Consider the following 26,553-nt stretch of genomic DNA (forward strand, 5'->3'; position numbering starts at 1 on the left):
ACGCCGCCGCTCACTTGTCATTTTTTGGTAAATAGAGCTAGCAGCGCATAGGCCGGGCCATAACGCCCGCATTTACACAGACGCACCTTTTTAACCACGTCACGCGGGAGGAGGCGTGGGCAGGGAACCAGCAAGGCTCCCCTCCTTCCCGGCACCCGCTCGTCCTTTTTCTGCCGCACGTCCGTGGGAGCTTCCCGAGTGTCGTCTCCCGTCAAGAAGCTACCCTTTGCCCGCCGTGGAATGAGTTTTCTCAAGTGGAGACGGAGTCTAAAGGGAAACGACAGTGGCAAGTGAGTCGACGGGGCGTGGGTGGGTGGTGGTGGGGGTCTCACTTTATAATGCACTCCATGTTTTTTTTTCGTGTATTTCTTGCACTTAAAATTGATTTATTATGATAAATGATGTGATGACGTTGTGTTTATGGACTCGTTAACTCGTCGTGTGTTGCTGGTGTCGCCTGCCAGCCTGTTGGGCGACATTGCATCGCTTGACGTGGTCAAGCAGGCTTGTTGGTTGTCGACATATTTAATAAACACAAGCCATACATTAGCATCACGTTGTTGTTTTTTTGTGATTTATGATTTTTAATGGTTCTTTATACAAGACTGCTTTCAGGAAGTAAACGTGTTACTCAAGAAGAAATTGATCTCACTACTCAGCAGTCAAAATATTAGGCACACCAGTCTAAAGAGATCCTCCTAAAAGTGGCAAAAGTTCTCACACTACAGACACCAATATTAAAAAAAAAAAAAAAAGATTGGTGAAAGGAGAAGTTCTGATTGTACTTAAAGTGAAAAGTAAATACATCAGCACCTCCTCCATTCACTTCTGGTTTGACGATAAGGTTTCTCTTTTGCCACCCTACACCATAGTCCAAATATATGAAGATGATGGGAGATTGTTGTTTGTTGTACTAAAGAGCCATTATTTGCCAGAAAGTTTCTGCAGCTCCTTGGTAATGTCACTGCCATTTTATTTCCATCTGTGAGTTATGTGGTATATGTATTACCTTGGAAATCCTTTTGTGACCTCACTGCAAAACATGGCTTGGACTGTATGATGTTACAAAGATCAATATTTGACATGAATGAGGTTGAGTGTGTCATTTATAAGGTGTTCACGCAATTAAATTATCTCAGGGTTTTTTTTTTTTTTTTTAACTTCCTCTCCTAAAAAGATCAATAACACTCAGATTTGACATGAGATAAAGTAGGGAAAGTCAACAGCGTTTATTTGAATAACACCTGAATGTGGTAAGTGTTCAAATTCCTTCTTAAAATAGGCAGCCAGTAAAAACCACAACAAAACAGTGGCTTCCTGTTAACTCATCTTGACAGTAATATGACAAAAGCATCGATTTTATTCCCATGCTTGAAATGGCTTTTAATGTGTCAGCCCGGCCCATCGTCAAGATTCGTCCCCTCGCAGTCATGAGATCTATCAGATAAAGTTTTGACTTCTTCACAGGAATGTCACAAAGGCACAAAACCCCCCTGATGGCCCGGACTCCCCTAACAGGTAGCTTCAATGTCTTTTGGGCTTGACATTTTACCTAGAGGACAAACCTTTGGGACTTAGGAATGTGTTCTCAAATAACAAAGTTATTCTTCTCTATTTTGCAATAGGCTGTCAGTCATAAACTCTCCAGCTTTGGATCCTATCATCAGGGACTTCAGGTCGGTGGGCGTTTATCGCTAACATTACAATCTAAAGCAGATTTTATTCATCAACAGTTTCCCAAATCACACAGGCATTTATTTCAGCTGAAAAGTAAGGTTCCACCTTCGAAAGGTGTCCCACACGATCATATTCCCCGAACAATTGTTGACCGCTCAGATGGATTTCATCCCTTGAGATGATCTTCTTCCTCTGCTGTTGTTCGTTTTTTTTAGGTTGGAGTTACACAACAACAAAGATGTCCCAGGACAAGCAAGTCCTTCCAACGGGTAAGACCAGACAGTAGACTTAACTGCGTCGCTATGGCGACACATTCACAACAAAGCGACTGTGAATTACGCTGACTCGTGACACGTCGATGTCAGCAGAAGGTCGTCAGTCGGTATTGCTGTAGCTCCTCCCTGCTGTGTCAATAATGACGCAGTAATGGTTTTGTTTGGTCGGGTTTTTTGCTAAGCCGTATAACTTGACCTTTACGTTTTGCTTTTGTACGGTTATACTATGTACAGCGTATCTTCAAAATTCAAATAACAGTGAAGAAATCCTTACCAAAATCAATGTGTCAAATACAGTAAATGAAAGATATCGGGTATCGGTATCAGTACCGATCACGGCCTTAGTATCACACGATATCGTGACTTCCGTATTGGCTGGCTTCTTGTGGCCATGATACTAGAAATTAGAATAAAGGACAATAGCCATTAATTTAGCATATCTTTGAGTAAAATTGTTATATTGAGATAGACATGTTTTTCAAATTATCTTCCAATGTTTTTTGGGGGAAATTTCATGCATCAAATGTACTGGTAGTAACCCCTGTGACTACACGTATTGGTATCGGTCTGAAAAAAAAAGATATTGAACATCCCTAAGAAAAAGTATTTTAACCAACACACATTATCATGTGTTTCAAAGTTAAAGACATAACCTTGACTCATCCTACCATGTGAAGAAAATAGACTGGCCTTCAAGCAAGCAAATTCTATATATGCGTGTAGGTTGCAAAATTCTGAACCAATCGCTGGTTGACCAGCGATCCGGAACAGATTGTGTTTGACCTTCTATGTCTCCACTGTATTGTAACTAAGCAGCGGTGGGAACTTGCTTTTGTTTCGCACGTCTGCCTCAGCGTTGTGCCGTTTCAACTCTCTCGGTGTGAATGGGACTGTAAATAGTTTTTATTGCAATTGGCTGCCAACCAATCTGCTAAGTCACGTGCAACTCTACTTGCGCCATTCATAATGACTGAATGTGTTCATTTGACTTTTTTTTTCCAACAGGAAGTTGAAGAGTGTGTGGGTGTGTTTGACTGAAGCTAGCACAGATAGCATTTGTGTCCCCTTGTGTGATGTGTGATAGTCATCCCAATCTTATTATAAGCTTGCTGAGTGCTTCCTCCTCCCATCGCTCGTCTCTCCCCCCCCCCATCCACCTCCAGCTCACTCGCCAGCTGTCTTGCTGCTTCTTGTCTTAGCGAAAGACACACCATCCTTTCCACACACACATGAAAATGTCAGGAGAACAGCTACAGTCAAACGGGTAAGAGGCGACAAGACGGGATGGCCTGTTAGTTTGCTTTGTTCTACTATCACAGGGCTAATGCGTTTGCCGGAGCTCAGGCATGTGGACAAACTTGCTGGTATTGTTTTTTTCTAAGCTGCCTTGTCGCAGCGCGGAAGGCTTAATAGAGTCGTAGCGACAGCGGCGAGGCAGGGTCGATAACGGGATGCTATTAAGTGTGGAGACGTTGCGGAGAGGTGTGAGTGGTGTTGAAGCGCACTTGCTTCATTGATAATTGGGAAATAAAGATTCATATTAACCGTGATGGCTCGAAATGATCAAATCGGCTTGATGTCAGCATTGTCCTTGTACTTTTCTCGCAATGCAGTAAGAGGATGACGTGTTTTTCCAGATGTTGGCCGTCTTAATTATTACTTGTCTTTTTGTTAGTGCCACTTGGGTTGATTTTTTTTTTTAATATCCATAATAATTTAAGCCTTATCTGTAGTTTTTTTTTCTGCCAGCTTATCAAAGTTCAGAAATCACATCTTTGTTAACATCTTGTGCATCCGCTTAACATCTCGGAAACTCCTTGTTTAAATTGCAAATATTTATTATGGATGATACGTCAGCACAGCCTGTGTGACAAATCAGAGGGCAAAAAGGATTTCAGATGGTTAGTCCCAACTCATCTTTCCTCAAGCAGTGACGAGTACAAAGGATTTGTTGGGGGTAAGACATTAAAAAGAAGATAAAAACTAGAAGAATTAAGTCATAGATAAAAAATAAAAAAATGCAATTAAAAAAAAAAAGTACAAATAGCACTACTTAAAATATTCTAACTCTTCACAATATAAAGCCCGGTTAATTTGATAAACCTTGTATTTATTGAATTTATATTAAGATGTTGAACATTTAGTTGTTTGATCATTTTGACATTTCCTCAGTCTTTTATTTTTTTTATTGCAACAATGCCTTCCTTCATTGTCCAACCTTTTTTGTCAGCACATGACTCCTTACTTATCAAATCATTAAGCGATTCCTCTTACTATTGTCATCTATGGAAAAAAAGACCCTTCATTTATTGTACATTTTTTTCCCTCCCCTTCCTTTAACTCAGCCAGTCCAACTTGCTGCTGGTCATAAGGTGACCACAGAAGTCACCCGCATGCGATTAGCCAGTGCTACACGTGTGTGTGTGTGTGTGTGTGTGTGTGTGTGTGTGTGTGTGTGTGTATGTGTGTGAATTACCCTGTGTCTCTTAATAGACAGGAACGTAAAGTGAATGCTGTTTAATAGTCATCGCTATTACACAGATTAGTTGTTTGTGCCGACTGTGCTTTTCTATTCTTCTCCTTATGGTCCGATATGACAACTCTCGAGTGAGGTAGTTAACCCTAACTGAGTGTTTTCTACTTTCCTTAAATTCTGGACAATTTTCCAAGCTCATGTGATCAGTACGGTTGTCTAGAGGAATAAGAAGAAGAAAAAAAAAAAAGAAGGACACAAAGCTGTGGTTTGTAGCTCCAGAGCAAAGAGTCCTAACATGCAAACACATATCGGAAGAACATTTGGGATTTTGTTTCGCTTTCAAAAAGTGATTAGTATTTATATTAGCCGCATATTCACTTGAGTAATGTGAGGTGACAGCTTGGCGAATCACCCACTTCTTTTGTGTTTTCTTTTGTTTGTCCAGGATTCCAACGTCGGACCTGTCGCTGCTTCTGGCGGACTGCATGGCCGCCCTGGATCTGTTCCTCCAAAATGACTTTGAGGAGGCCCAGGCTCGCTTGAGACCCAGGTATGATGAGCTCACACTGCAGCACAGTTGAACTGCTACAGCAGCTTTTTTCGCCACACGTGACGAGCCACATGCTCCACACCACGTGTTCTTCGCCGAGGAAGAACACATCCTTTATTCGTCCTCCTGGGGAAATTCAATTAATCGTCCATGCCGCACAAACAGATGCAGATGTCACAATTCCGACACATTAACTGTGGAGGTCGAGGTTCTATTCTTTGCTCAGGGCCACCATTCCAGACATTTTAGACAATCCGGACTGCAATTGTAATTCTTGTCATTATTTCTTTAACCTTCAAGAGACATATTAAGTTTATTTAGATTGGACTTTTGTTTTTTGGAGTTGTCGTCACTAACACTTGTTGCGTCCAGATCCGGTAACCAACACCGTGTTATTAAGTTACTTCTTTGTTGACTGCTTCTCTCCTCGGTCATCAGAGCCTTTGTGAGAGTCTTACCTTTACCCAACCCAGATACTCGAATCTGCTCATTTTATTCTACTTAGCGCTAGTTTGCCTGAATTTTACTGTGTTGAAATGTTTTGAGTGATGTCATGAACTTAAATCCTCAACCCAGATTTGATTACACGGTCTCATCTTGGATCTTTTTCAAGGCTAGGTCAGGAAGGAATGAATTATTCCCATGCGTTGTGAAAGGAATCGAAGCCCTTTTATTATGTACATTATATAAGCTGATGACATCATCACTCGTTTAGCTCTTTTATTTAGCATTTAATTGAAGTTCAGCCGCAAGTGGCCGCACGCTTATATTTTTAGCTTTAAGACATGCTGAGAACTAAAGCGTCAGTTAGCCTTGAAGAATTTGGAAGCGCTACTGTGAAATGTTTGGAATTCCCTTTTCTTACCAGCAGAGCAACTCGTCTCACAGCTCCTTCTTAAAAACTTTCTTGCTAGCCTTGTGTGGGTGTCACAATGAGAAAGTGCCAGCTCATTAATCTTCTTCTCAGAGTTCCTCCAAAATTGAATTGAAGCAGTTCAAGTCACGTTAGTCGTGTTATGTTGTTATTTTTCCCTTTGTCTTGAGATGATTCCTTACGGTTGACCTTGTTATTGAGGCATATGACAGGTTAATACCAGTATTTGTATATTTTGACAGTCTGTTGCAGGAGACAAAAACTATCTGGGACTGAATTATAGTCAAGAGGTGTGACAATAATTTCTTCAGCACAGGAAATTGGAATTAATGATATCAGATGTATCTTATCCAAAACATGTCTATGCAAGTCGAGTTGTTTTTGGTGCGGTGAGAAACAACAGCACAGATTTCTGGAGCTCAATGTTTGTCTTTTGATGATTTGTCTTTACATGACATTGTCCTTAGGTTGCTTTTATGCTAAGTTATTTTCACCGTATTCATCATTTGTTAATGGTTTACAACCGGAACAACAAGTAGAACTACGATGACGTCGAACACTCCTCGGTTTTTGTTTCCTAGGTGTGACGTGACAGGCTAGCAGCCACATGTATAAATAGATGTCCAAGTTTTTGTGTGTGTTTGTGTCGGGGGTGTGGCGCTAACCAATCTCACGCATGCCCACACCAAAGTCTTGAAAATTCCCTTCATCTTTTGATTCCATGTCAGCAAACACGACACTGGTCGGTTTCCCTCTCATTTTACTTCCACAGAATCAAAGACAGCATGTATCATGCCCTGACCTACGCCACCTTCCTAGAAATGCAAGCCATGATGACCTTTGAACCCCAACACATCATGGAGGCAGGAAATACCATGAAAGAGGCCCAGGCTGTTTGCCAGCGGTGAGACGTGGCCCGTATTTGAGTATTTACATAGAGTGCAGTGGCAAAAAAAAATCGAATGACTTCTTGTGGCATTATTCAAAATTTTGGGGGGATTAGACATTTGACCTCTGTGACCTCTATGGTCATTAATCATAGGATGATTTATGAGCCTTTGATTCATGCTGCAGAGAATTTTTATTTTTATTTTTTACCAGATAAGGACAAAGGTGCATGGCAGAAAACCTATTACTGTATGTTTGCTTTTCTCTTCAGTCATCGGAAGAAGTCGAGCTTCTCCAAAGGCTATACTGAAGGTGTGTCCGTATGCGTGCGTGCGTGCGTGAGAAAGCAAGAACGAGAGCGCACGCGCGAGAGAGAATGACTAAAACACGTTGTCACCACAGACGAGATTCACGCTGAAGTCTGCTATGCTGAATGCCTCCTGCAGAGAGCAGCACTCACCTTCCTTCAGGTCAGTAAAGAGGCTTCCTTCAGCTGTACCATCACTGATGGTCCATAATGTTGTGTCATCCTTCAACTAACGCTCCTCAGGATGAAAATATGATCAGTTTCATCAAAGGAGGAATCAAAGTAAGGAATAGCTACCAGACATACAAGTGAGTGTCTAGATCTTTTGTGTCACTCTGTGAAAATGTCATTTTCTTCACAAATTTCCTTCCCTGTCTCATCTTAACCTCAGAGAGCTTCACAAAGTGCTCGAATCCGCTGCCTACTGTCACGGCAACAATCATGCTCATTTTGAGGGCGGAGTCAAATTGGGAGTTGGAGCCTTTAATATGGTAAGAGGTTTGAAAATGTTTCGAATGTAGCCAAACTGGACAAACACTGGCGATTTCAAACACAGTTTGAAAACATTGATATAGCAACAATATGAGCTCTTCATTTTCTTTGCTTCTCTTCTTCGTGCAGATGATCTCCATGTTGCCCACACGGATGCTCAAGCTGCTGGAGTTTGTAGGCTTCTCGGGGAACAAGGTGAGTTCCCGGGACATGCGTCAAAAGATTTCAAGATGCCCACGTCTGCAAGGTGTATTTTAGCACTTTGAAATAAAATGTCTGATAATTATTAATAACTCTAAATCAATCAATTCAAAAGTAATTGTGCTTCTCGTTTGCGTGCAGGAGTTTGGTCTCCAGCAGCTTCAGGAGGGCTGTACGGGAAGCACATTCAGGTCCTTCTTATGTAACATGCTGCTGCTCTGCTATCACACCTTCATGAGCTTTATACTAGGCAAGTAAACGCACACAAACATGTGGAACCAAACCTTTTATTATGATTCATTTTCGGGCTTTGCATCATTATGTGAACTGCAGGCACTGGAGAAGGAGATGTAGAAGATGCCGAAAAATTGCTGCAGCCGTATCTCAAGAAATACCCGAAGGTGTGCGAGCTATTTGTGCTTTTTCAGTCTTGCGTTCTCTCGTGTGTCATACTGAGTTGTTTATATCGCAGGGATCCATCTTCTTGTTCTTCGCTGGTCGAATCGAGGAGATCAAAGGCAATCTGGACGCTGTAAGTGACCTGAAAATAATTAGCAATTGATGAATAACTAGTTTTCAAATCAGAGACTAGTAAAAACTCTTCAAATATTTTAAAAAGATGTTTTTTTTTTAAATTGAAGGCGATTTGCAATTTTCGTTTCGACAGGTGAATTCACTGCGCAATTTGTCTTCGCGGGCCACATAAAATGACGCGGCAGGCCGTATCTGGCCCCCGGGCCTTCAGTTTGACACCTGTGATTTAAACGGAACTTTGAACACAAAGCACATCAACGTTAACGTACGTGTCTCTCTCAGGCTATCAAGCGGTTTGAGGAATGCTGCGAGGCTCAGCAGCAGTGGAAGCAGTTCCATCACATGTGCTACTGGGAGCTGATGTGGTGCTTCACATATCAGCGGCATTGGAAGATGGCTTACTTCTACGCCGACCTGCTCAGCAAGGAGAATTCCTGGTCCAAGGTAGGATGTCTGCATGAAACATAAAAAGTAGAAATGCCAGCATTGCTGAGGAAGCACCTGGACTTTCTCTTTTGCTTCTTTTTTTATTGTCTAAAAAGGGAGGTTGCAGTAGTAACCATTCTTTTCATTCCTCAGGCAACCTACGTGTATATGAAAGCAGCCTACCTCAGCATGCTGACGGAGGAAGATTGTCTAACCTTCGGGGAGACTGCCGTCACTCTATTCAGGTCGTCAAAGCTTTTTTTTTATTACATTCCTCTCAAATAAAGTGAAAACTGCATCATTAACTGTGATCGCTATAAAATGCTGCCATCATAATGTCGTTATCAAGGTGCTTTGTAGAGAGGAACCGCAACTCAAATTGATGATCTCAACTTGATAGATGAAAATTCGATTGTTTTAAATGTTGAAATGTTTGAAGACGACCTCGAAAAAATATTTGCATATTAAATCATTCGGGAAAAATCATAAATATAACTTTCAGTTCTGCTATGTTTGGTATTTAATGAATCATATTAAATTAAATATGATGTATATTGCAGGCAGGTGCAAGGGCTGAGGCAGAAAATTGCCGGCAAGTCTTTACCCACGGAGAAGTTTGCCATCAGGAAAGCTCGTCGTTACCTCACAGAAAACCCCGTTCCTCTTCCTGTCCCCCCTCTGGTCAGTGCTGCTTCCATGCACGCAACATACTTCAAATAAAATTGTAGCACATCCAATGCATGCTTATTAGAACATCTGAACTTCATTTGGTGTTCCTCAAATGCTCTTTAACTTGTAGCAGTTGTGTACTGATTGAAACATGAGTTTGAAACGTGATTTATTCATTATGAACACAGCCATTGGGGTGTGTCAACTTTTTATATTCCCTCTAAATATAATAAAGTGAAATGTATTTATTTTTCCTGATCACACAAATACAGCTTGCATGTCAGATGGAACTTCCTATTTGTGACTTGTTTCATTTCTTGTCCAGGAGATGATGTACATTTGGAACGGCTATACGATCATCGGCAAGCACAAAGAGCTGACTGAAAACATGCTGAAGACGCTGGACGAGGCGCAGGCACAACTCGAAAGCATGCAAAGTATGAAGGATCGTCAACCAGAGGAGGAATCCGCAGTTTTATATGTTTGAGAAAATTGGACGCTCCTTCTCAGCGTTGACATCATTTCTGTCCATCAGGGTCCGAGTTCTCATTTGACGACCAGTGTCTGCTGAGCTTGCTCAAGGGCCTCTGTCTCAAGCACCTGGGGCATCACGATGAAGCCGAACACTACTTTACTCTTGTCCTCTGCAAGTAAGCATCATACATATGTCTGGTTGATATACAGAGATGCTCTATGATTCACACCCATCTCTTCTGCAGTGAGACCCAGATCAAGTACGACCACTACCTAGTTCCCAATGCCTTGCTCGAGCACAGCTTGTTATGTCTGGAACAAGGGCGGAATGATGAAGCTATAAAACTACTAGAAGCAGCAAAGTAAGTGACAGTAAACTTTCATTTGTTTCAGGAAGTCACTTCCTAAAAAAATATATTATTGATTTAGTCATAGTTACTGCGCTATCATATATTTGCTTTTTTTATATATATTTAGTCCGCCCATAGGGTAGAAAAAAAATTGAAAAAAGTGCTTTTCTGCATTCTTGTGGCATCTAAAGGTAATTTAAAAAAAAAAAAAAAGCCTTTTGAGCTTATTTGCAATTTTTCCCATAGTGTGATCTGCTAACTAAGCATTGTTTTTGTCCAGGCAAAATTACAAAAACTACTCCATGGAATCTCGGACTCAATTCCGTATTCAAGCCGCCCTGCACAAAGCCAAGGGCGCGAGACAAAATGGAGTCTATGTGCCCTCAAGCCCATAGGAGTGAGAATGAGCTGAGATCTTGCATTCGCCCTTAATTCTCCCACTCGGCATTCGCTGGCCTCTCCTCTTCTTCAGGAGGGTTTGGGGAAAAAGCAATGGGTGATTATTATTTTGTTTTTTTTGTTTTTTTGCCTTCTTACTGATGACGTGCCCACGTGGCACTGATGGCCATCATCAAGCGTGTGACACATGCACTGCCTGGCCTTCACTTCCTCAATCATCTGGAAGCCAAGGCAAGTCCCGGCATGTGCCTCAAATAACAATGAACCAAATTAGAAAAGCTTTTATTTATTTATTTTTGATTGTGTTAAAATGGCCGCTGCTACTACTACTACTACAAAAAATGTTGGTCTATGCAGGGTTGAGGTGGTGGTCTTAATAAAACATGAGGTGCATCTTTAAAAATCTGTAATTTTGGTAAGAAATACTAAAAAAAACAACTACCTGCAACTTGTTTATCATATAGATTCATTACATACAATAATATATTTCATGGTGGCTATTATTAGTGGCGGTCACTGCAGCGAATTAAGGAAAGTATATGTTTTATGAGTCTATATTATTGGTTTTACTTTTGAATTGAGCTACTGAATTGAACTTTTTGACAATGTTTAAATTTATCAAGATGCACCTGTAGTTTAAGACTAAAGCTACCATTTAGACATCAGTTTAATAAAGTTAAGGGGTCATCCTTAAAACACTCGGCCTTATTAAAATAATACATGCCTTATGTGCTAACAGCTGAGTTAGCATTTAGCCAACCTTTCCTTAAGATATGTATTAAATAATCAGTTCTGTCTCCAGAATCCAAAGTCGACTTTCTATACTGTCAATGGCATCTTTTTACTGAACTTGTCCTGTTGTAAAAGGAGAGTTGACCATGTGTCTTTTAGAAAAGACCACCCTCCTCCTCTTCTTCTATCCCCCACATCAGTGGGACAGACTCCAGCAGCACTCAAGCTTGAACAAACAGGCCATTCATTTGGAGCAGTGAGGGGACCGCGTGTTTGTCCGCCTCTTGCAACTTTAGCGATGAAAGGACAAGTGCGACAACCTGCTGCTGCCCTTCTATCGGGTCATGCTTGATGACAACCTCCTCTTGAGGGGCTTGAATTGTATTTAGCACTGGTGTCCAACTGTACTTATGGATCTGAACAAATATCATAGTGAAAGGGGAGAAATCGTGTAAATATTGAATGACCTAATGGGCAGGGCCCCAGTACCTGTTGAACACTGTGAAGCTCAAGATGGAGTTTCATGTGAAAACTGCTCATTTTATTCATTTTTAGAGGGAGGTTTGGTGACGGTGATGAGTAACTTCTTTCTCACATGTCTTAATATTCCAATAACCATTTTAGTTTCATTTTCAAATTTCTCTATTGTATTATTTTGCATTTCCCTTTCAATTTCCACCTGGACATTTTTAACGTGAAACTTTGTGGCATTGTGATGTTTGTATTTAGCAAATGAGAATGGCAAGACTACCACTGAGCATTCCTGGCTGTATATAGTGATTTTTTTTGTTATTGTAATTTAAAATGGAATTAAGAGAAGAATCTTGTTTTTAGTCTTCCCCCCCCCCCCCCCCCAAAAAAAAAATCATATGCATGCATATGTTGTTAAATATTAAATAAAATTGTGTAGGGGTTTAACGGTCCACACCGGCCTATGGCACCCCCTATCCCTTGATATTTGGTTATTTTGATGGGGCCAATCTGTACATATGTACTGTTTTTAAAAGGATGTGACATAAATTATTGACCCGGAGGTTTCCAAAATATATGTTTTATGCTATTGGTTGTGTGGTATTTGTGCAAGCTGGTTTTTTTTTAAGGTGCTGAATACTCATTAAAAAAATCTTACTCAATACTAAAAGACTTAGGAAAGCACCAAATTCTCCCATATTGCATCTCATGCAACCATTCCTAGCTATTGTTTATGTTTACAGAGAATTACAATGTGATCGATTCGATTGGCTGCCAACAAAAGCTGCGTGGACATACTCGAATACCCATTGGCAGATAATCCTGTGGGCGGGGCTTGGTGTTGCTACAGCACCCATCTTTCGTCGACGTCGTTAGCGACTGAAAACTGGAAAGTCCCCGACAGTCAAGCGAGGGTTTCCGGGAGGAACTAATATGAATTAAAAGAGGACTGTCGGGCCTTCCTTCGCCTGAGTCCCCTATATGGATTGTAAGAGCCAATTTGGCGTGTATTTTTAATCTAAAAGCAAGTATTCCAGCTAGCTAATCTGCGCGAGCTAGAGTAGCTCTTTGTGCGGCTAGCGGCTAGCTCTGGGGATGTTGTCTTGTTGAGCCCAAGGTAGCCCTCCCGTCGTCTGGGAGAGGTGGGCAGACAGACGTCATCGGTTCGTGTTGGAACCACGTCGTCGTCACTCATAACAAAACAATCATTGGAAAAGGGTGGCCTGCGAAATATTCGCTTTGTTACATAAGGGAAGCGACGTCGAGAGAAACAAGAGAGAGGAAAGGAAGGAGTTCGGCCGAAGATGGGCAACTGCCTCAAGTCCCCAACTTCGGACGACATGTCGTTGCTCCACGAATCCCAGTCGGACCGGGCCAGCTACGGAGACGGCGTCGACCCTGACTTGGAACCGCCGCCCCCTTACCAGGTAACTTTCTGTGCCAGGTAAACGAAACTAGTAAAAAAAAAAAAAAAAAACAGATGGGCTGGGTCGAGATCAGCTGTTGACAGGTTCGACACTGTCTCTGTTGCTAATCCGTTTTGTAATACTCCAGCGTCCTGTCTCGGCTATATATGTATGAATGCAGATTTGCAAAAAATCTATTGACGATTGTAATAGGATACATGTATGCTATTTTTATCAGATCATTCTCCCCTGATGTATTAACGTACACAGGCTATAAATATACATGACAGATTTGGTCTTCTTGGTTAGGCTCAACGATAAAAATAGCCAATAAACTAATATTTTTATTTATTAGTGCTGAACAAAATGTCCACAATTTGTATTGTCACCAAAGAAAATGCCTGATAAGTTAAACCAAACTTGGAGTTTAAACTTTCATCCTGCGTGACATCAGCAAAGCGTGTGGACTTCAAACAGTCCATTTTCTGTTGAGCTTCTCTTCATTCGGGGGTCACAGGTGAGCTTGAGCTTGGCACCATCACAATACAGAATAATGCAAAACACTGTCAATCATCATTCTAATATTTCATAGAGACAAAATGAAATGGCTAATTAATGCAAATAAATATGGCCAGATTTTCAAGCCAGTGGTGCACTTTTTGTTTACACTGACAGAATTACACAAGAGGCTTAACAAACTAGTTAAAAGCTACCTTTTATAAAGGGCTCTTTCATAGCAGCCTGATCCAACTCCCCCCTCAATAGACCACAGTAAGCACAGCTTTCTCCAAGCTGGGAACACGGCATGCATTTTTGGCGTGTTCGCACAGTTCAGGATGACGCACTTTTGCGCCGAGTGAATTTTTGTAATTCCATCTATAACCAGGCCAAAACCACAACACTATGCACAGATTCCTCATATTAAGGGGACCCGAGAGATGTGAGTCAGATCATTCTTCCGAACGTTATCTGAAATTGACTCATCTTAAAGCTGAAACATCTTGCTAGCTTATTCCCTCAATCGACATTAGTCAGCAGAATGTCAGACATTCAAAGCATTGTGATCTCGGGAAATGAAAAGAGTGTGTCGGAGTACATTGCAAAAAATATATATAACCTGAAAATGGATGAAAACAGGAAGCTGAACTTTGTGGTTAGGATGTCTGCCTTCCTGTGTCAAATTAAGGGTCTGGGGGTTCATAGTTTAAGGTGCATTTAAGATTTAAACTGTTAATATTGGCAATTCTAAAAATAAAGGGAATGTCCGTAGGAGGCTATTACTTTGTGAATGTACACTTTTTACCATCTGTTGTGGTTCTCTATGATGATGACACTTGTTTCAGAAGAATGCACTCAGTCAGCAATGAATCAGAAGGCGGGTGGGCGGGCGGGCGTTTGAGCTAAAGGCACATGGTGCTGCTTTCCTGAATGAACAAAGGCAGGCTCTTTGGAATTTGCCAATGCTTCAGTATAAGGAGCAGTTTCCTCTCTTGTGGGAAGCAGCCAGGCTAAGTGGATTGAATGGGCCTTCTGAGGTCACCAGGCCATTTAGGCAACTAAGCAAAATTATGTTGCGCCCGCTCTATAATGTCAAGTGTACAGTTCATGTCAGAGAAGTGTTCATCGGCTGTGTGACTGACTCACAGTTCTGGTGGTGTGGAAGATAGCCGGTGAGAAGAATGCTGACACATTTGTGTGAGAGCAGTCGGCGGGAGATAAAGCTGTTTGCATTAGTGTGACCTGCAATGCCGCTTGTACGAAGCCAGAGTGGATGGATAAACGTAAGGCCTGCTAGACTGCTACATTAGCTTCTCATGCTAGCTCCTTGCAAGTTAACACCTACCTAACAGCCAGATATGGAACTAAACCAAGCAATTCAGCCACAGACGCTTTTCAAAGCAACAATAAGGCCCCTTCTTTATATCTACTGAAACTTCACTGTCCCTCACAGTATTATGTCCTTAAACCTAATTTGTTAACGCAGCATAACCGCTAAGGGCATTTCCAAGTTGGCAGCCAAAGATTACGTGCGAGGACTTATTCAGCCCGAAAAGACAATGACTCAGCTGAATATCTTCAGAATTAAAGGCATAGTTGAAGTGCTTTTCACGGATACGTTTTAGCTCATGCTTTTGATAGATGTCAAAATGGTCTGCGGTAAGTAAGGCAGGGCAATGAATCAATATTCTCCAGCCAGGACGGTTTATAGCTACAAATTGATAAATAGAAACAATTTGTACTCGTTTTTTATGCCTGCCATGATTCAATGTGTGTACCCACTGCCGGGCACTGTTTGCACAAGCAAACATGTCTGCCAACAAAGAGGCGCTATCGGTGTTGCCACTGCACTGACATTTATTTAGCGACCCCCCCCCCCCCCACCCACCCTTCGAGCCAGTATTTCCGAGCTTCTTCCTCAAAAGTTGTATCATATCAATGATTCAAGCAATCGAGCGTCAGTCGCCATTTGTAATTTGTTTACAATTTTGCAGCCGGGTTGCTCAGTGTGCGGCTGTTTTTTTTTAGTCATGAGGTCATCCTTTTTCCTGCTTCACCAGGATGATACCATCATGCGTATACACTCAAAGCATGAGTCATCAGCCTCTGTTGTTATCCCTGAACAATATCCCGGATTGGAAAGGGCCCTTATCTCCTTCCCCATTGTTGTTTGGCAGTGTGATACTGTGAGACGTCTTTCGCATGTTCAGGTGCCGTCCAGAGATTTGGTTGCTCGGCAGCCTCGAGACAGCAGACCAAGATTGAAGAACCTCTCAACGGTTCAGGTTTCTGGCATGAGTTGCCACGGCTGCATTTAAGATGACGTCATGCTCACTGCATCCGTAAAAGTTCTTTTCACTGTTGTCTACTTTCTTTTCAAACCCGAGGCTTGGCAGGCTGACACTTAGCAGAAGAGCCAAGGTCTCCGTGTCGGCTCTACTCGCCTTCTACGCCCCTTTGGCTAAACCCGCTCACCCGGCCGACGCGCCGACCGTGTCCTCCCGGTCAAGCCGAGGTTACGTAACGTACGGTTGTTGCAACTCAGCTGACGCAGCAGATTTGAGAGAGAGGCCTCGGATCACAATTAGACTGCTGACCATTGGCGCAGCTAACACGCGCTCACGGTAATGCCAGCTACTCCCTCCCAGGATTCGTGCATGTCGCTTTTATCCCCGTTTGGCACGGGTGAAAGTTCTGCTGACTCATGGTGCTCGCTCGTGTAATGTATTATTCAGATTGCAAAGAAAAGACATTTCCAAGTGACTTTTTTTGGGATGAGTCGTTGATCTTTTGGGTTCTGCCTTTGAGCTGCTTGCAAATTTTTTCAGAAAGGAAACCCATGCCACCACAAAGTCGTAATTTCCTGCAACGATTTCCCGTCCTTTTTAAATGTCATCCTTTCGAAAATGCCTCTTATTCCTCGTTGTGAAGGCCACTAAAATGCCACTATCCTATTTCTTTTTAATTTATTACTTTTGTCAAATTGAAGTTAATTCTGTGACCAATGTGGGTTTTCATTCATAAAGGGAGGCCAACCAATTTGGTTTGCGTCTGTGTGGGGGGTCCTGCTGCCTTTGGCTCTTGTTGGGAAACACCCCCATCTACTTGCCAGGAAACATGCTGCATTCCCAAATCCAGTCACTGCTCACAAATGTTCCTTTGTTAGATTTCAACATGAGCAACAATGTCACGTTGCTTCTTTTGTGTTCACATACCAAAAGTCGACTTATTTGTTTTGAAATAAACATTAGATCTGGCATTTATGTATAAATATTTTTAAAAAAATCTCTTTCTCTGTTTGCAGGAACAGATTCACATTCCAACCTACCACCCGACACCTAGCCAGCCCCGACTAGCCACCCAACTGACAGAAGAGGAGCAAGTGCGCATCGCCCAGCGCATCGGATTGATCCAGCACCTCCCCAGGGGTGTTTTTGACCCCGGGCGGGACGAATCCGAGAAAAAGATCAGAGAGTAAGTTGTGAAACTGACCAAATGGAGGTTTTTGCTTCACTCCCGATGGAAAATAGGTGAGCCGCGACATCTAGTCAAATGTCTGCGTTTGGTTCGGCAGGTGCGTCATCTGCATGATGGACTTTGTGTACGGAGACCCCATCAGATTCCTGCCCTGCATGCACATCTACCACATGGACTGTATCGACGACTGGCTCATGAGGTCCTTCACCTGCCCGTCCTGCATGGAGCCGGTGGACGCCGCCTTGCTTTCCTCCTACGAGACCAACTGACAAACACCCGCATCTGCACGCACCCATACGCAAACACACTCACACACACACACACACACACACACACACACACAGACACACACACACACTCACACTCCTATGGACCACCACGCTTGACACAAACAGGCACATGGACTGCACACTCGTAGACTTATCCAGCATTAGTAAAGATGGGAGCAAGTGTTCACGAGTGGGCCTGCTGGTCAGGATTGTGTCTGGGAAAGAGAAAGAATTGAAGCTGCCTACCAGGAAGCAGCGGACGTTTTAAAAAAAAAAAAAGAAGAAAAGACAGTGTCACATACTTGTACTACTCACAAAGGTCAAAGAAGGCTCACCTGCAAAGGTGCATTTTAGGTTCATCATGAAATTTCCAAAGCCCAGTATCCCAAACCTTTTTTTTTTTTTTTTGGGAGTTGTGTATCTTTGATGTAGACTGTGACGCCACTCAAGATGGCCCATCTGCCCGCCGTGCTGTTTTTCCCTTCAGATTGCCTTGAATCCTTGCCAAGAGGAGATAGAAGAAGTAGCAGTATTGGAGATTCGCAGCTTCCAAAATGGCCGCTGGCTCCAGGCTGCCAGCCGCCCCGATACGTGATTAGATTACAACAGACGCTCTCAGTCTTGATCCCCGGTGAGAAATGTCAATTTGATTGTGTTTTTTTTTTTTGTAAAGGGCTTTGTTTAATTTCCCCCACATGGCACAAAGAAATGAGAGCTGACAAGTCAAGCCATGGCCTCCACTACATTCATTGTCGCCTTTATGGCGGATCTCGCCGCATCGAAGGGGAAAAGGTAATAGAGCTGGTGTTCGTCTGTCTGTACCTTTCAGACAGAACTGGCTAAAGTGGGATTTTTGCTCCGTCTGTGAAAAGTCGTTCGGGCTTCACGTATTTGGATCATGAGATGTTTCAACACAAAAGTGCAGCAGGAAACGTGTTCAACTTCACACCGGCTGTGCCTCTGCTGACAAATTCACATTAACACAAAAATAGAGACAAAATCTACCACCGTTCCGTAAACACACGCCACCTCGCAGTTGTGCAAACGGCTTTCGCCAATGGAAATAGCAAGCCGAGTCGTACGTAGATGCCGTACAGTCGAAAAAAAAAAAAAAGACTAGCGATTCACAATGAGTCTCAAAAGTTAAACTATGTGGTGGTGAAAACCACACGCCGCCTTATTTTGCACAACGCTTTATGAATCAGCAATGTAACATCGGAACTCAAACTGCAACCCCATAGCCAATAATTTGCAAACAATTTGAAGACTTGGAGCTCATTTAAATAGGAACTTACTTAAGCTGAGCTGCTCTTTATTTATTTCCAACAAGATGACTCACGGGCGGGCGCTCACTACTGGCCGGATGTTCGTTGACAATGAAACGGCTGTACATAAAGTTGCCTCACTTGGAAGCGGCCAGGCGTTCTCCGTTTTATTTATTTCGAAAAGCTGAGCTCGCTGGCACGTGTTGATTGTGGGTGGATTTTTGTAAGAACCATCTCTATTTGCTCATTTGAATGGGTTGTGTGTGTGTGTGTTTTATGTTTTGTGTAAGGATCCCTGTTGCACATTTCCTTGTTGTGTGAATATGCAGAGTGCTACAGGTGACAAATAAATAGACACTGCAACTGAACACAAGCTACTTGTTTTCACTTTTATCACTGCCTGAAGCTAAACAAACTGTTTTCCCTCAGTCTGTGCTGTAGAAGAGATGAATCATATTTTCACATAGTGAGAAAAATAGGGTGCATAATTTTGAATCTGGATTGTGACTCAATATCGTTTCTTATTCCAGGACTTTATAACTGATGGGGAAACCGAGGGTGTCATATTACTATCACCGCAGACAAAGTTTCCAGGGGCGGGCACAATTTGTACCGTAAGAAGTAGTATTCACATGTGGCTGCGCTAACCTAGAAAACCAAAACGTGATTTTATTGTCAACTCCGTATTGTTTATTGGAATGTACTTTTTTTTTTTTTGTGAAATACATGAGAAGATGACCTTGGAAAAATGATTACATATTAAATCACAATTTCAATATTGAGAAGGGGTGAGGGACAATTGTTTTTGAAAATCAGCTCTAGTTTTATTTATCACTAACCATGCACATATTTTATTACCCCTGATTTTATACAGTAACTTCAAGGTAAGATCTCCATCACGTGGGCTTTGTCTTTCTGCAATCAGCAATTGTAGCCCAGATTTTTACAGAAAGTTGATGGGAGGACAGAAACACGATAAAGAACAAACTTCAAGTAGACTGACATTTTTAGTTCTGAATACTCGCAGTATTCTTCCATTGCATGAATGCAAATGATTTTGGTGATATAATATCTAATCTGATTTGGAATTCGAACAACTTGGAAGTCGAACTCCCTTTGGGCGTTTCTCTGTATTTGTAGCGGTACAATCCAAATAAATCAATTAGAACAATGACATCGTTTACATTGTGTTTTTTTTTCATAATTTTATCAGCTTGATAGAATTTTTAACATTTGTAAATGTTCTCATCAGTTTAGCAAAATCAAGCAGACGAAGAAAGCTGCGCATCCAAATCTTCAATTCTTCCGAGCTGTGTGAAAGAAGAAAAATAGGGTGAGTTATTTGCAAATACAACCTACTTCTGTAAATTATAGTGTTTTAAAAATGTCCATCATTACCGTGCGTGTTTGGAAACTGGGCGAAAGCATGTGGGCATCGTGATCTGCCTACGTCACGCTGGCCTCGTTTCAGCGTAATACTCTCAACCAATCCAAACGCGATAAGTGTACGTCACAACCACGCCCCTTTTTAGGCCTAACTTTGACATCTAATGTCAACGTTGTGTTGCTTTACTGACGTCAAACGAGAAGATGCGCTGCGGCGGCAATAAGATTGAGACAAAAACGCGCGCATGGACGGAATGTTTCCACGGAAATGCTGTAACGTACATGATATCATTTCAGAAAAGCAACAAAACTGAATTTCAGGATTGAATGTGAACATAGAACGAGTGCGTGTTGTGGAATCATTTTTAAGAATTCATTGAACAAAACTAATAGATTTAAATATTCACGATAATCTAGCGCAGATAACTCGCGCAGTAGGCCTCAACGGGTGCGACACTAGTTTGCAACGTTGTGTACTTATGAATTGTTCCAATATCCCGCAGCACTTTATGCAAATACACTTTTTGGATGTAACTGGTTTAACTGGTTTTTGTTTGGGTTTTTTTCACACCCACTAGTGTATTTTATTCTGTTCTTTTCTCTATCCGCGGTACAGTTGCATAAAGAATACATTTATACATTAATTTCTTTCTTTACAAACGACGTTTTCAAATGTGAGCTCACCATAAAAAAAAATGCATTGTAATGTGCGTATATGTAAAATTCGACAGAATTGCACTGAGCGGCCTGCACATGCGCTCATCGGAACATCTGAGCGGTAAGCGCTTACCAACTTTTCTAGAAATTAATTTGGAGAATCACTATAACGTCACATAAAGTGATAAAAAGTGAGCTCACGACCTTTTTTTTTTTTTTTTTTAAACTCATCACCCAAACTGTCCACACTCCGCTATCAACGAAGGCTGACGACGCAGTTATGTGGGGCGCTACCAGGTGGACGAGGACTCGCTTCGGTGGTCGAGCGCTTATTGTAGTAAGCAAAACAAGCAAAAACAAAACAAAAAAAACGCTCAATTTCTGTTTTATCAACACTTATCAATGTGTCCGTCCATGCTATAAGAAGGCCTTAGAAACAGACTTGTATTATTACAATGCCAAATTTTGCCTTGAAGCGAATTTTATACTTTATGTTGAATAAGACTGATGACTGTAAGATACTGTTTTAAAATATATTTAGGAAAGAAATAACAATAATAAAGTAATAATAATAAATGAAAACGTAATGACAATTAATCATTGAATGCCAGATATTGCTTCTGGATTGTGGTTCAACATAACCTCTTGAAACAAGATGGTACACTCAATTTCAATCTTTGGAGGCAATCGCAGGATTCAAACAATTCTCGGTGAGACTCTCAGCAGGATTTTGGATCGGCTCATCGAGTGCAAACTGCTTCAGTCTTCTCAGGTTTGTATGGTGCTTTGTCCAAATGATATGTTTCAGCTCCGTCCACAGATGTCCAATAGGTAGGATTTCAATAAGTCCTATATTATGAGGCCCAATCCTGTTAGCTCACAAGCTAGCAGCTAACTAGCACATCTCTTCATCATATTTCAGCCACATTAAGGGTAATACACCAAATAACATCCACTGCCAGGTGGTATTTGACTGACAGTTCAGCAGGAAGTGGTTTCAGGTATTTGAGAGCTAAAACAATGGCTTGATTGTTCACGATTTTGAAGCCTCATCTGAATATTGGGTCATTTTCATGGCAGCATGGACTGTGGTTTGTCAAGCTAGACGCCGTTTCGTTTCACCTTACAGGAACTTTCGGGTAGAGCGTTCGTCAACTGTTTTTTTTCGTGGTCGTATTTAGCGAGTCCTCGTGTTTACGAGTTGTCCTCCCACGATGCCATGTTTTCATGACTTTCTCTGAATACTCTGCTTATTGTTTCCACCGGGTTTCCCCCCCATCTTTTGTGACTAAACCTTTTTTTTTTTTTTGCTCTTCCTGTCTGAGCTTGCAATACTTCATCATGTGCTATGCCCGTGTCCCAGGTGAAGCTCTCTCCCATGGCACTATGCCCAGATAATCTGACCTCCTGGATGTCTCAGAGGAATCTAGGCGTGTCCCTATGTCTGCTGTCCCAGACATTCCACCAGTGTGATTTCACCAGTCCACTTGGCACTTTGGTTTTCTTTTGAAGCTCGCTTCCTTTTATCTCCTTCGCCTGTAAGTATGGCTCTCTTTTAGTCTTGGGTTTATAGATTATGGACTCATTGAAAATGAAACCTTTCTTAGTTTCCTGTCCCTTTCTGTCGTTGCTTTTATCTCAGGTCCCCATCTCGATTGAACCAGAGCTGTAATAGCTCTGATCTGTGTCCTCGGCTCCAAATATGAGAGTATCAAAAAAAAAAACATAAATGAACTTTGATCATGTTTTGGCACCAAAAAATAAAATTGAATGGAACAAAAATATGAACGCAACACCTTACCAAAATAAAGCAAGAACAGAAGAAACAATTCTGCTCAACTGATAAAATTAACTAGAAGTACTTTTGTTCTAGTCAAATTTGAATTAAGACTATTTTGGAACATGTGTCATCATGAAATGAAAAATCTATATACTCACCAGATTTCAGGTAGCTGGAAATGCAGGCGGCCGTGTCATTCCACCCGTGGAGAAGCGCCAACTGCTCCGCAGTGTGCCCATCACTGTTCACCTTCATGGGCGCTGCAGTGGCTCCAAGTAGGACTTGGACCGCATCGACGTTGCCTCGCATGGCGGCCAAATGCAGCGGGAAGTTCCCACGGTCGTCCGCGAGGTTCGCGTCTGCCTTTTGAGCCAGCAGCGTCCGCACGGTGTCCGCGAAGCCTTCGCGGGCGGCGTCGTGCGTAACCGTGAGGCTGAGCACCGGGTCGCGGAGATTGGGGTCAGCCCCGGCCTTCAGGAGTGTCTCGACGACTGCGGTGCTGCCCAAATTGACGACCTGTTGCGAGGTAAGAACAAAAGCATTTTAATAGTCATTTAGCATAAAAAAAAACGTGAGGAAAATTAAATAACACGTGATGGAAAAAAATATTTGATGTTGGTTTTCTTAAAAAGGACAATATTAAGATATTATTTGCTACACTGAAAAAAAAAACACAATTTGGTTCTACACATTTTAATATTTTTTAGGAAAAAGAGGTGAAAATGACATGAGTTGGCCACATTTGAGCTAATCATGTGCAACTGAAAGTTGTTGTGTACACAAGCAGTCAGAAAATTCCAGAAATCTTTTTAATGTCCTAAATTAACTTCATAATATATATATATAAATTTATAAATTATATAATCTTATAAATAGTCTTAAAATAATAATCTTTATAAATGTGATTAAAAACAAAAAGCCCAAGCAGGCAGGTTAAGAGGAAGACTGTGAGACACAATTCTATAAGCAAGCCCTTCACTTTGGTCCCTTGTCTTTTTTCCATTTTTTTTTTATATATATATAGACATTTTTCACCAACAACCTTTTGTGATATTTCTAACTCTGATATATGTACAAAATCTATGGAAAACAATGCTTAAATGATTGTAGTTGTTGAAGCAGCTTTGTAGGTCAAGTTGAACAGTATTTCAACCTGTAATGCAGTCCTTTGACTTTGAATATTCAATAGGGAGTGGCCTACATAAAACACACTTTTTCATGTTAAATTGCTTAAATGAAATTGCTACGAAACAATACACTTATGATCCATATGAATCGAATTTTGTAATATTAGCCTGGTCCATTGTGTAGTTTTTGAGCTCCACTGTACAGTTTTTTTTTCACCAAGTACTTCTCCTTTTTGGTTTTTTCTTGCCATGATGAAAAATGATCAAAATGTGTATAAACCTTCACAACAAGTCAGGGATGTCCAAAATCACATGTTTATAAGTAAAATATCCAAATACATTTTGAGGTGATGAAGGAGGAGGATGAACCAACCTGTAATGCAGTCCTTTGAAAAGTATTTCTCCCATTTACACCAGCCCCATTTTGCAGCAACAATAAAACCTCTTGTAAATTTCCGTTGGCAGAGGCACTACACAGCCGATCGGCTAGTGGCAAAATGTCTGCCATTCTCGGGGGAGCAGATTACAGGAGGTCAAAATGGAACTGCCTGATCTGAAGCATGTGCAGAAGCAAAAAAGAGGGACGGGGAAAGGGGAAGACAGAGCGAAAGACTCCTCCCCATAAGTCCTATCTCATGAGACAAGAAATAGTCCTATTGGCCTCCATGTTATGGGTAAGATTTGACAGATCCCTAGAAAATCATTGTCTAACCTGACGTGAATCCTTATATGGAAACTCTGTAACTGGCTGGTGACAAGCTCTACCCTGCCTCTCATCCAAAAGGGTGCAGCACAGACAAAACTAGTGAGAATCAACGATTTGGACAATAAATTAAGAAATTTAAACTGCAATTCACAACAATATTAAATATTTTAATATTTGTGTATTTTGCTTGAATTTATTCAGTTAGTCACTGTAATGTGTTAAACATTTTACATAGGGATAAATCTGTGCATATTCTACAGTATATTCAGTGGAACAGCACCACATCATTGTGTTGTTTGAATGAGTATGGCAATAGTATGCATTAAACTGTGATGATGATGAATACAATTTCAAATAATAAAATAACTAGAATGAATGAGATAAGTGCTTTAGCTAGTGAATGGATAGAAAATAAGGAATAATTATATATTAATAATTCCAATTGGTGACAAAATTGCGTCTATTGCAATATATAAATAAACAATCTAAATGGACTTTATTTTTATAAATTTTAACAATAATATAAGTAATTTATAATACTAATACTACTACTACTACTAATAATAATAATGACTGCTGGAAGAGGCTCCAGCACGCCCGCGACCCCCTGGGACAAGTGGTATAGAAAATGAATAGATGGATAATAATAATAATAGTAAACAAAGCTAATATTAACCTAAGTCCAAATCTCCGTGAGGCATGCGGGAGTATAATGGAAGCGAAAAGAGACAAATCAAATACTATACATGCAAACAAATCTGAAAAAGAAAGCCCAATAGCGGACGGGAACAGCGATCAGTTTGAAGCAAGACCAAAAGTGACGCAACTCACGGTCATTTCCCGCTCCTTTTCAAATTTGCTGCGTTGAACAAGGAGTCAGACCGCATCAAGCCCGTTAGATTCGTTGGCGAACGCTCGAATAAAGACTCGCACAAACACTTATATGGGTAAGAGAAAGAATAATTTTACGATAGTACAATGGAGGATGACACACGCACAGACACGAACATATGCGCGCGAGCACAAGCAGACACTTTTACCTCTAAAAAAAATAAAAAATACAACTCATGATAGGATGAGATCTGACAAAGCAGGCGGGTAGCTTCCTGTAAAAGAAACAAAGCGCGATACTAGCGCGCAGGCAAAAAGAGGGGACACTTCCCGGTTCAGTTATTGAAAAGCCAAACAAACATCACCGAGGACAAGCTCTTTTTTTCCTCCGTGTTTGAGCGTCACTTCCCCCTGCAAGTCACAAGTGTGATGCCGTTGCTTGGTTTTCCTTGCAGTTTGTCTCCCTCTTTTGGTTTTGACCGGTACTGACTTTCAGTCGTTCTAAAACAACTCTCAACTGCCAATTTGAATATGAAAAATAGCAAAATTACACACTCGAATCATGGGCAAAAATCCCAAAGATACTCAACTAAATTATTTGACATAATGCTAGTGATCCTCAAACTAATGTGAGGTGAACACTTAACCATCATGCAGCCCTCAGAAAAATGTATTTAGTCTTAAATGATGGTTCTGTTAGGGTGTGGTACGCGGGCTCCCTCTAGCGATACGTGCATAAAGTTACAGTGGCTTGGTTATTATCTCTTTATTATTGTGAATTAAATCACACTTTTTTTTGCCAAATCAAATGGACAAAATAAACAACAATTTCAGAACACTAATCACAAAAACTACAGCTTACGTTAATATATTTCTGAACTCTTACCACGTCCTCGACTACGTTGCAGCATTTGTCAGTCCTTTACGTCAGCTGCCGTAAAGCGTCGAACTCTAACGCTACTTTGTAGAATGACTGCCTGAAGCAGTTCCATCCCAGTTAAGCTCAACATTTCTTTTTCGCACGCCTCCAAAAGGGTCATCACGTCTAAGTCGAATATTTTATTCACAATCCGTATCCTCCTGCCCTGCGGGAAAGTGACGAGAGTCCGTGGAAGAAGCCTTGCTTTTAGCCAGTCATCGCCATGGCCTCCGACAGCGGCGATAGCAACCTGGATAGGGAGATAATTCTCGCTGACTTTCAGGTTTGTTGATCCAGACGACGCATGTCGGAGTGTGTTTATGTCAGTGCGCGGTACTGTCCACCCGAGCGACTTCTTCAATGGCTCTCCCGGGCCGGTGGTCGTTGCTTTCTGCGGCTAATACATCGAGCTAACCAACTGACAGCTTGCTAACTGA

The 26,553-nt window shown here is 41.5% G+C and overlaps 4 protein-coding genes and 1 long non-coding RNA gene across 7 annotated transcripts in view; 4 read left to right on the forward strand and 1 right to left on the reverse strand.

Annotated features, from left to right (window-relative positions):
• The first annotated feature begins 76 nt into the window (after positions 1–76).
• On the forward strand, positions 77–12,384 carry ttc39a (tetratricopeptide repeat domain 39A). Its single transcript, XM_085928230.1, has 21 exons — positions 77–290; positions 1,468–1,518; positions 1,626–1,676; positions 1,893–1,946; positions 4,874–4,978; positions 6,625–6,756; positions 7,012–7,052; positions 7,143–7,210; positions 7,291–7,355; positions 7,439–7,538; positions 7,669–7,734; positions 7,882–7,990; positions 8,074–8,141; positions 8,213–8,272; positions 8,557–8,718; positions 8,854–8,945; positions 9,261–9,381; positions 9,695–9,806; positions 9,905–10,019; positions 10,089–10,205; positions 10,474–12,384. The coding sequence occupies exons 1-21, from the start codon at positions 241–243 to the stop codon at positions 10,586–10,588; spliced, it is 1,854 nt and encodes a 617-aa protein (XP_085784356.1). The 5' UTR covers positions 77–240; the 3' UTR covers positions 10,589–12,384.
• Positions 12,385–12,645: 261 nt separating this feature from the next.
• rnf11b (ring finger protein 11b) lies at positions 12,646–17,732 on the forward strand. Its single transcript, XM_085928235.1, has 3 exons — positions 12,646–13,222; positions 17,004–17,173; positions 17,274–17,732. Exons 1-3 carry the CDS (start codon positions 13,100–13,102, stop codon positions 17,443–17,445), a joined length of 465 nt encoding a protein of 154 aa, XP_085784361.1. The 5' UTR covers positions 12,646–13,099; the 3' UTR covers positions 17,446–17,732.
• Positions 17,733–19,458: 1,726 nt separating this feature from the next.
• Positions 19,459–25,297, reverse strand: cdkn2c (cyclin-dependent kinase inhibitor 2C (p18, inhibits CDK4)). 3 transcript variants are annotated; one of them, XM_085928234.1, is made up of 3 exons: positions 24,034–24,474; positions 22,692–23,049; positions 19,459–20,020 (listed from the first exon to the last, which is right to left on the reverse strand). In XM_085928234.1, exons 1-3 carry the CDS (start codon positions 24,166–24,168, stop codon positions 20,007–20,009), a joined length of 507 nt encoding a protein of 168 aa, XP_085784360.1. In that variant the 5' UTR covers positions 24,169–24,474; the 3' UTR covers positions 19,459–20,006. The 3 variants fall into 3 exon arrangements, with proteins under 3 accessions (XP_085784360.1, XP_085784359.1, XP_085784358.1); XM_085928233.1 differs by lacking the exons at positions 19,459–20,020; positions 24,034–24,474 and adding exons at positions 21,173–21,602; positions 25,198–25,297; XM_085928232.1 differs by lacking the exon at positions 19,459–20,020 and adding an exon at positions 21,173–21,602.
• On the forward strand, positions 19,973–21,543 carry LOC147047101 (uncharacterized). Its single transcript, XR_015067988.1, has 3 exons — positions 19,973–20,043; positions 20,828–20,874; positions 21,019–21,543. It is a non-coding gene; the product is annotated as an uncharacterized LOC147047101 (long non-coding RNA).
• An 813-nt stretch (positions 25,298–26,110) lies between the features above and the next one.
• faf1 (Fas (TNFRSF6) associated factor 1) overlaps positions 26,111–26,553 on the forward strand; it is a 36,368-nt gene continuing 35,925 nt past the window's right edge. The window contains exon 1 of the mRNA XM_085928229.1: positions 26,111–26,399. Coding sequence (XP_085784355.1) covers positions 26,340–26,399 — 60 coding nt within the window. The 5' untranslated portion in view covers positions 26,111–26,339. The remainder of the gene's footprint in view (positions 26,400–26,553) is intronic.

The sequence above is a fragment of the Syngnathus leptorhynchus genome, chromosome 13 (genome assembly GCF_054491065.1).
Source record: "Syngnathus leptorhynchus isolate UIUO chromosome 13, UIUO_Slep, whole genome shotgun sequence".
Lineage (NCBI taxonomy): Eukaryota > Metazoa > Chordata > Actinopteri > Syngnathiformes > Syngnathidae > Syngnathus > Syngnathus leptorhynchus.

What these genes read in the sequence shown, in the direction of transcription:
- ttc39a (XM_085928230.1), top strand. Translation starts at nt 241, where the DNA reads ATGAGTTTTCTCAAGTGGAGACGGAGTCTAAAGGGAAACGACAGTGGC. An exon ending in CAAGCAAGTCCTTCCAACGG is followed by an intron (nt 1,947 to 4,873) that starts GTAAGACCAGAC and finishes TTGTTTGTCCAG; the next exon opens with GATTCCAACGTCGGACCTGT. An exon ending in TAGGCTTCTCGGGGAACAAG is followed by an intron (nt 7,735 to 7,881) that starts GTGAGTTCCCGG and finishes GTTTGCGTGCAG; the next exon opens with GAGTTTGGTCTCCAGCAGCT.
- rnf11b (XM_085928235.1), top strand. Translation starts at nt 13,100, where the DNA reads ATGGGCAACTGCCTCAAGTCCCCAACTTCGGACGACATGTCGTTGCTC. An exon ending in AACCGCCGCCCCCTTACCAG is followed by an intron (nt 13,223 to 17,003) that starts GTAACTTTCTGT and finishes CTCTGTTTGCAG; the next exon opens with GAACAGATTCACATTCCAAC. An exon ending in TCCGAGAAAAAGATCAGAGA is followed by an intron (nt 17,174 to 17,273) that starts GTAAGTTGTGAA and finishes TTGGTTCGGCAG; the next exon opens with GTGCGTCATCTGCATGATGG.
- cdkn2c (XM_085928232.1), bottom strand. Translation starts at nt 24,168, where the DNA reads ATGGCAGACATTTTGCCACTAGCCGATCGGCTGTGTAGTGCCTCTGCC. An exon ending in TTCAAAGGACTGCATTACAG is followed by an intron (nt 23,050 to 24,033) that starts GTTGGTTCATCC and finishes ACCTCGCAACAG; the next exon opens with GTCGTCAATTTGGGCAGCAC. An exon ending in TTCCAGCTACCTGAAATCTG is followed by an intron (nt 21,603 to 22,691) that starts GTGAGTATATAG and finishes CTCATAATATAG; the next exon opens with GACTTATTGAAATCCTACCT.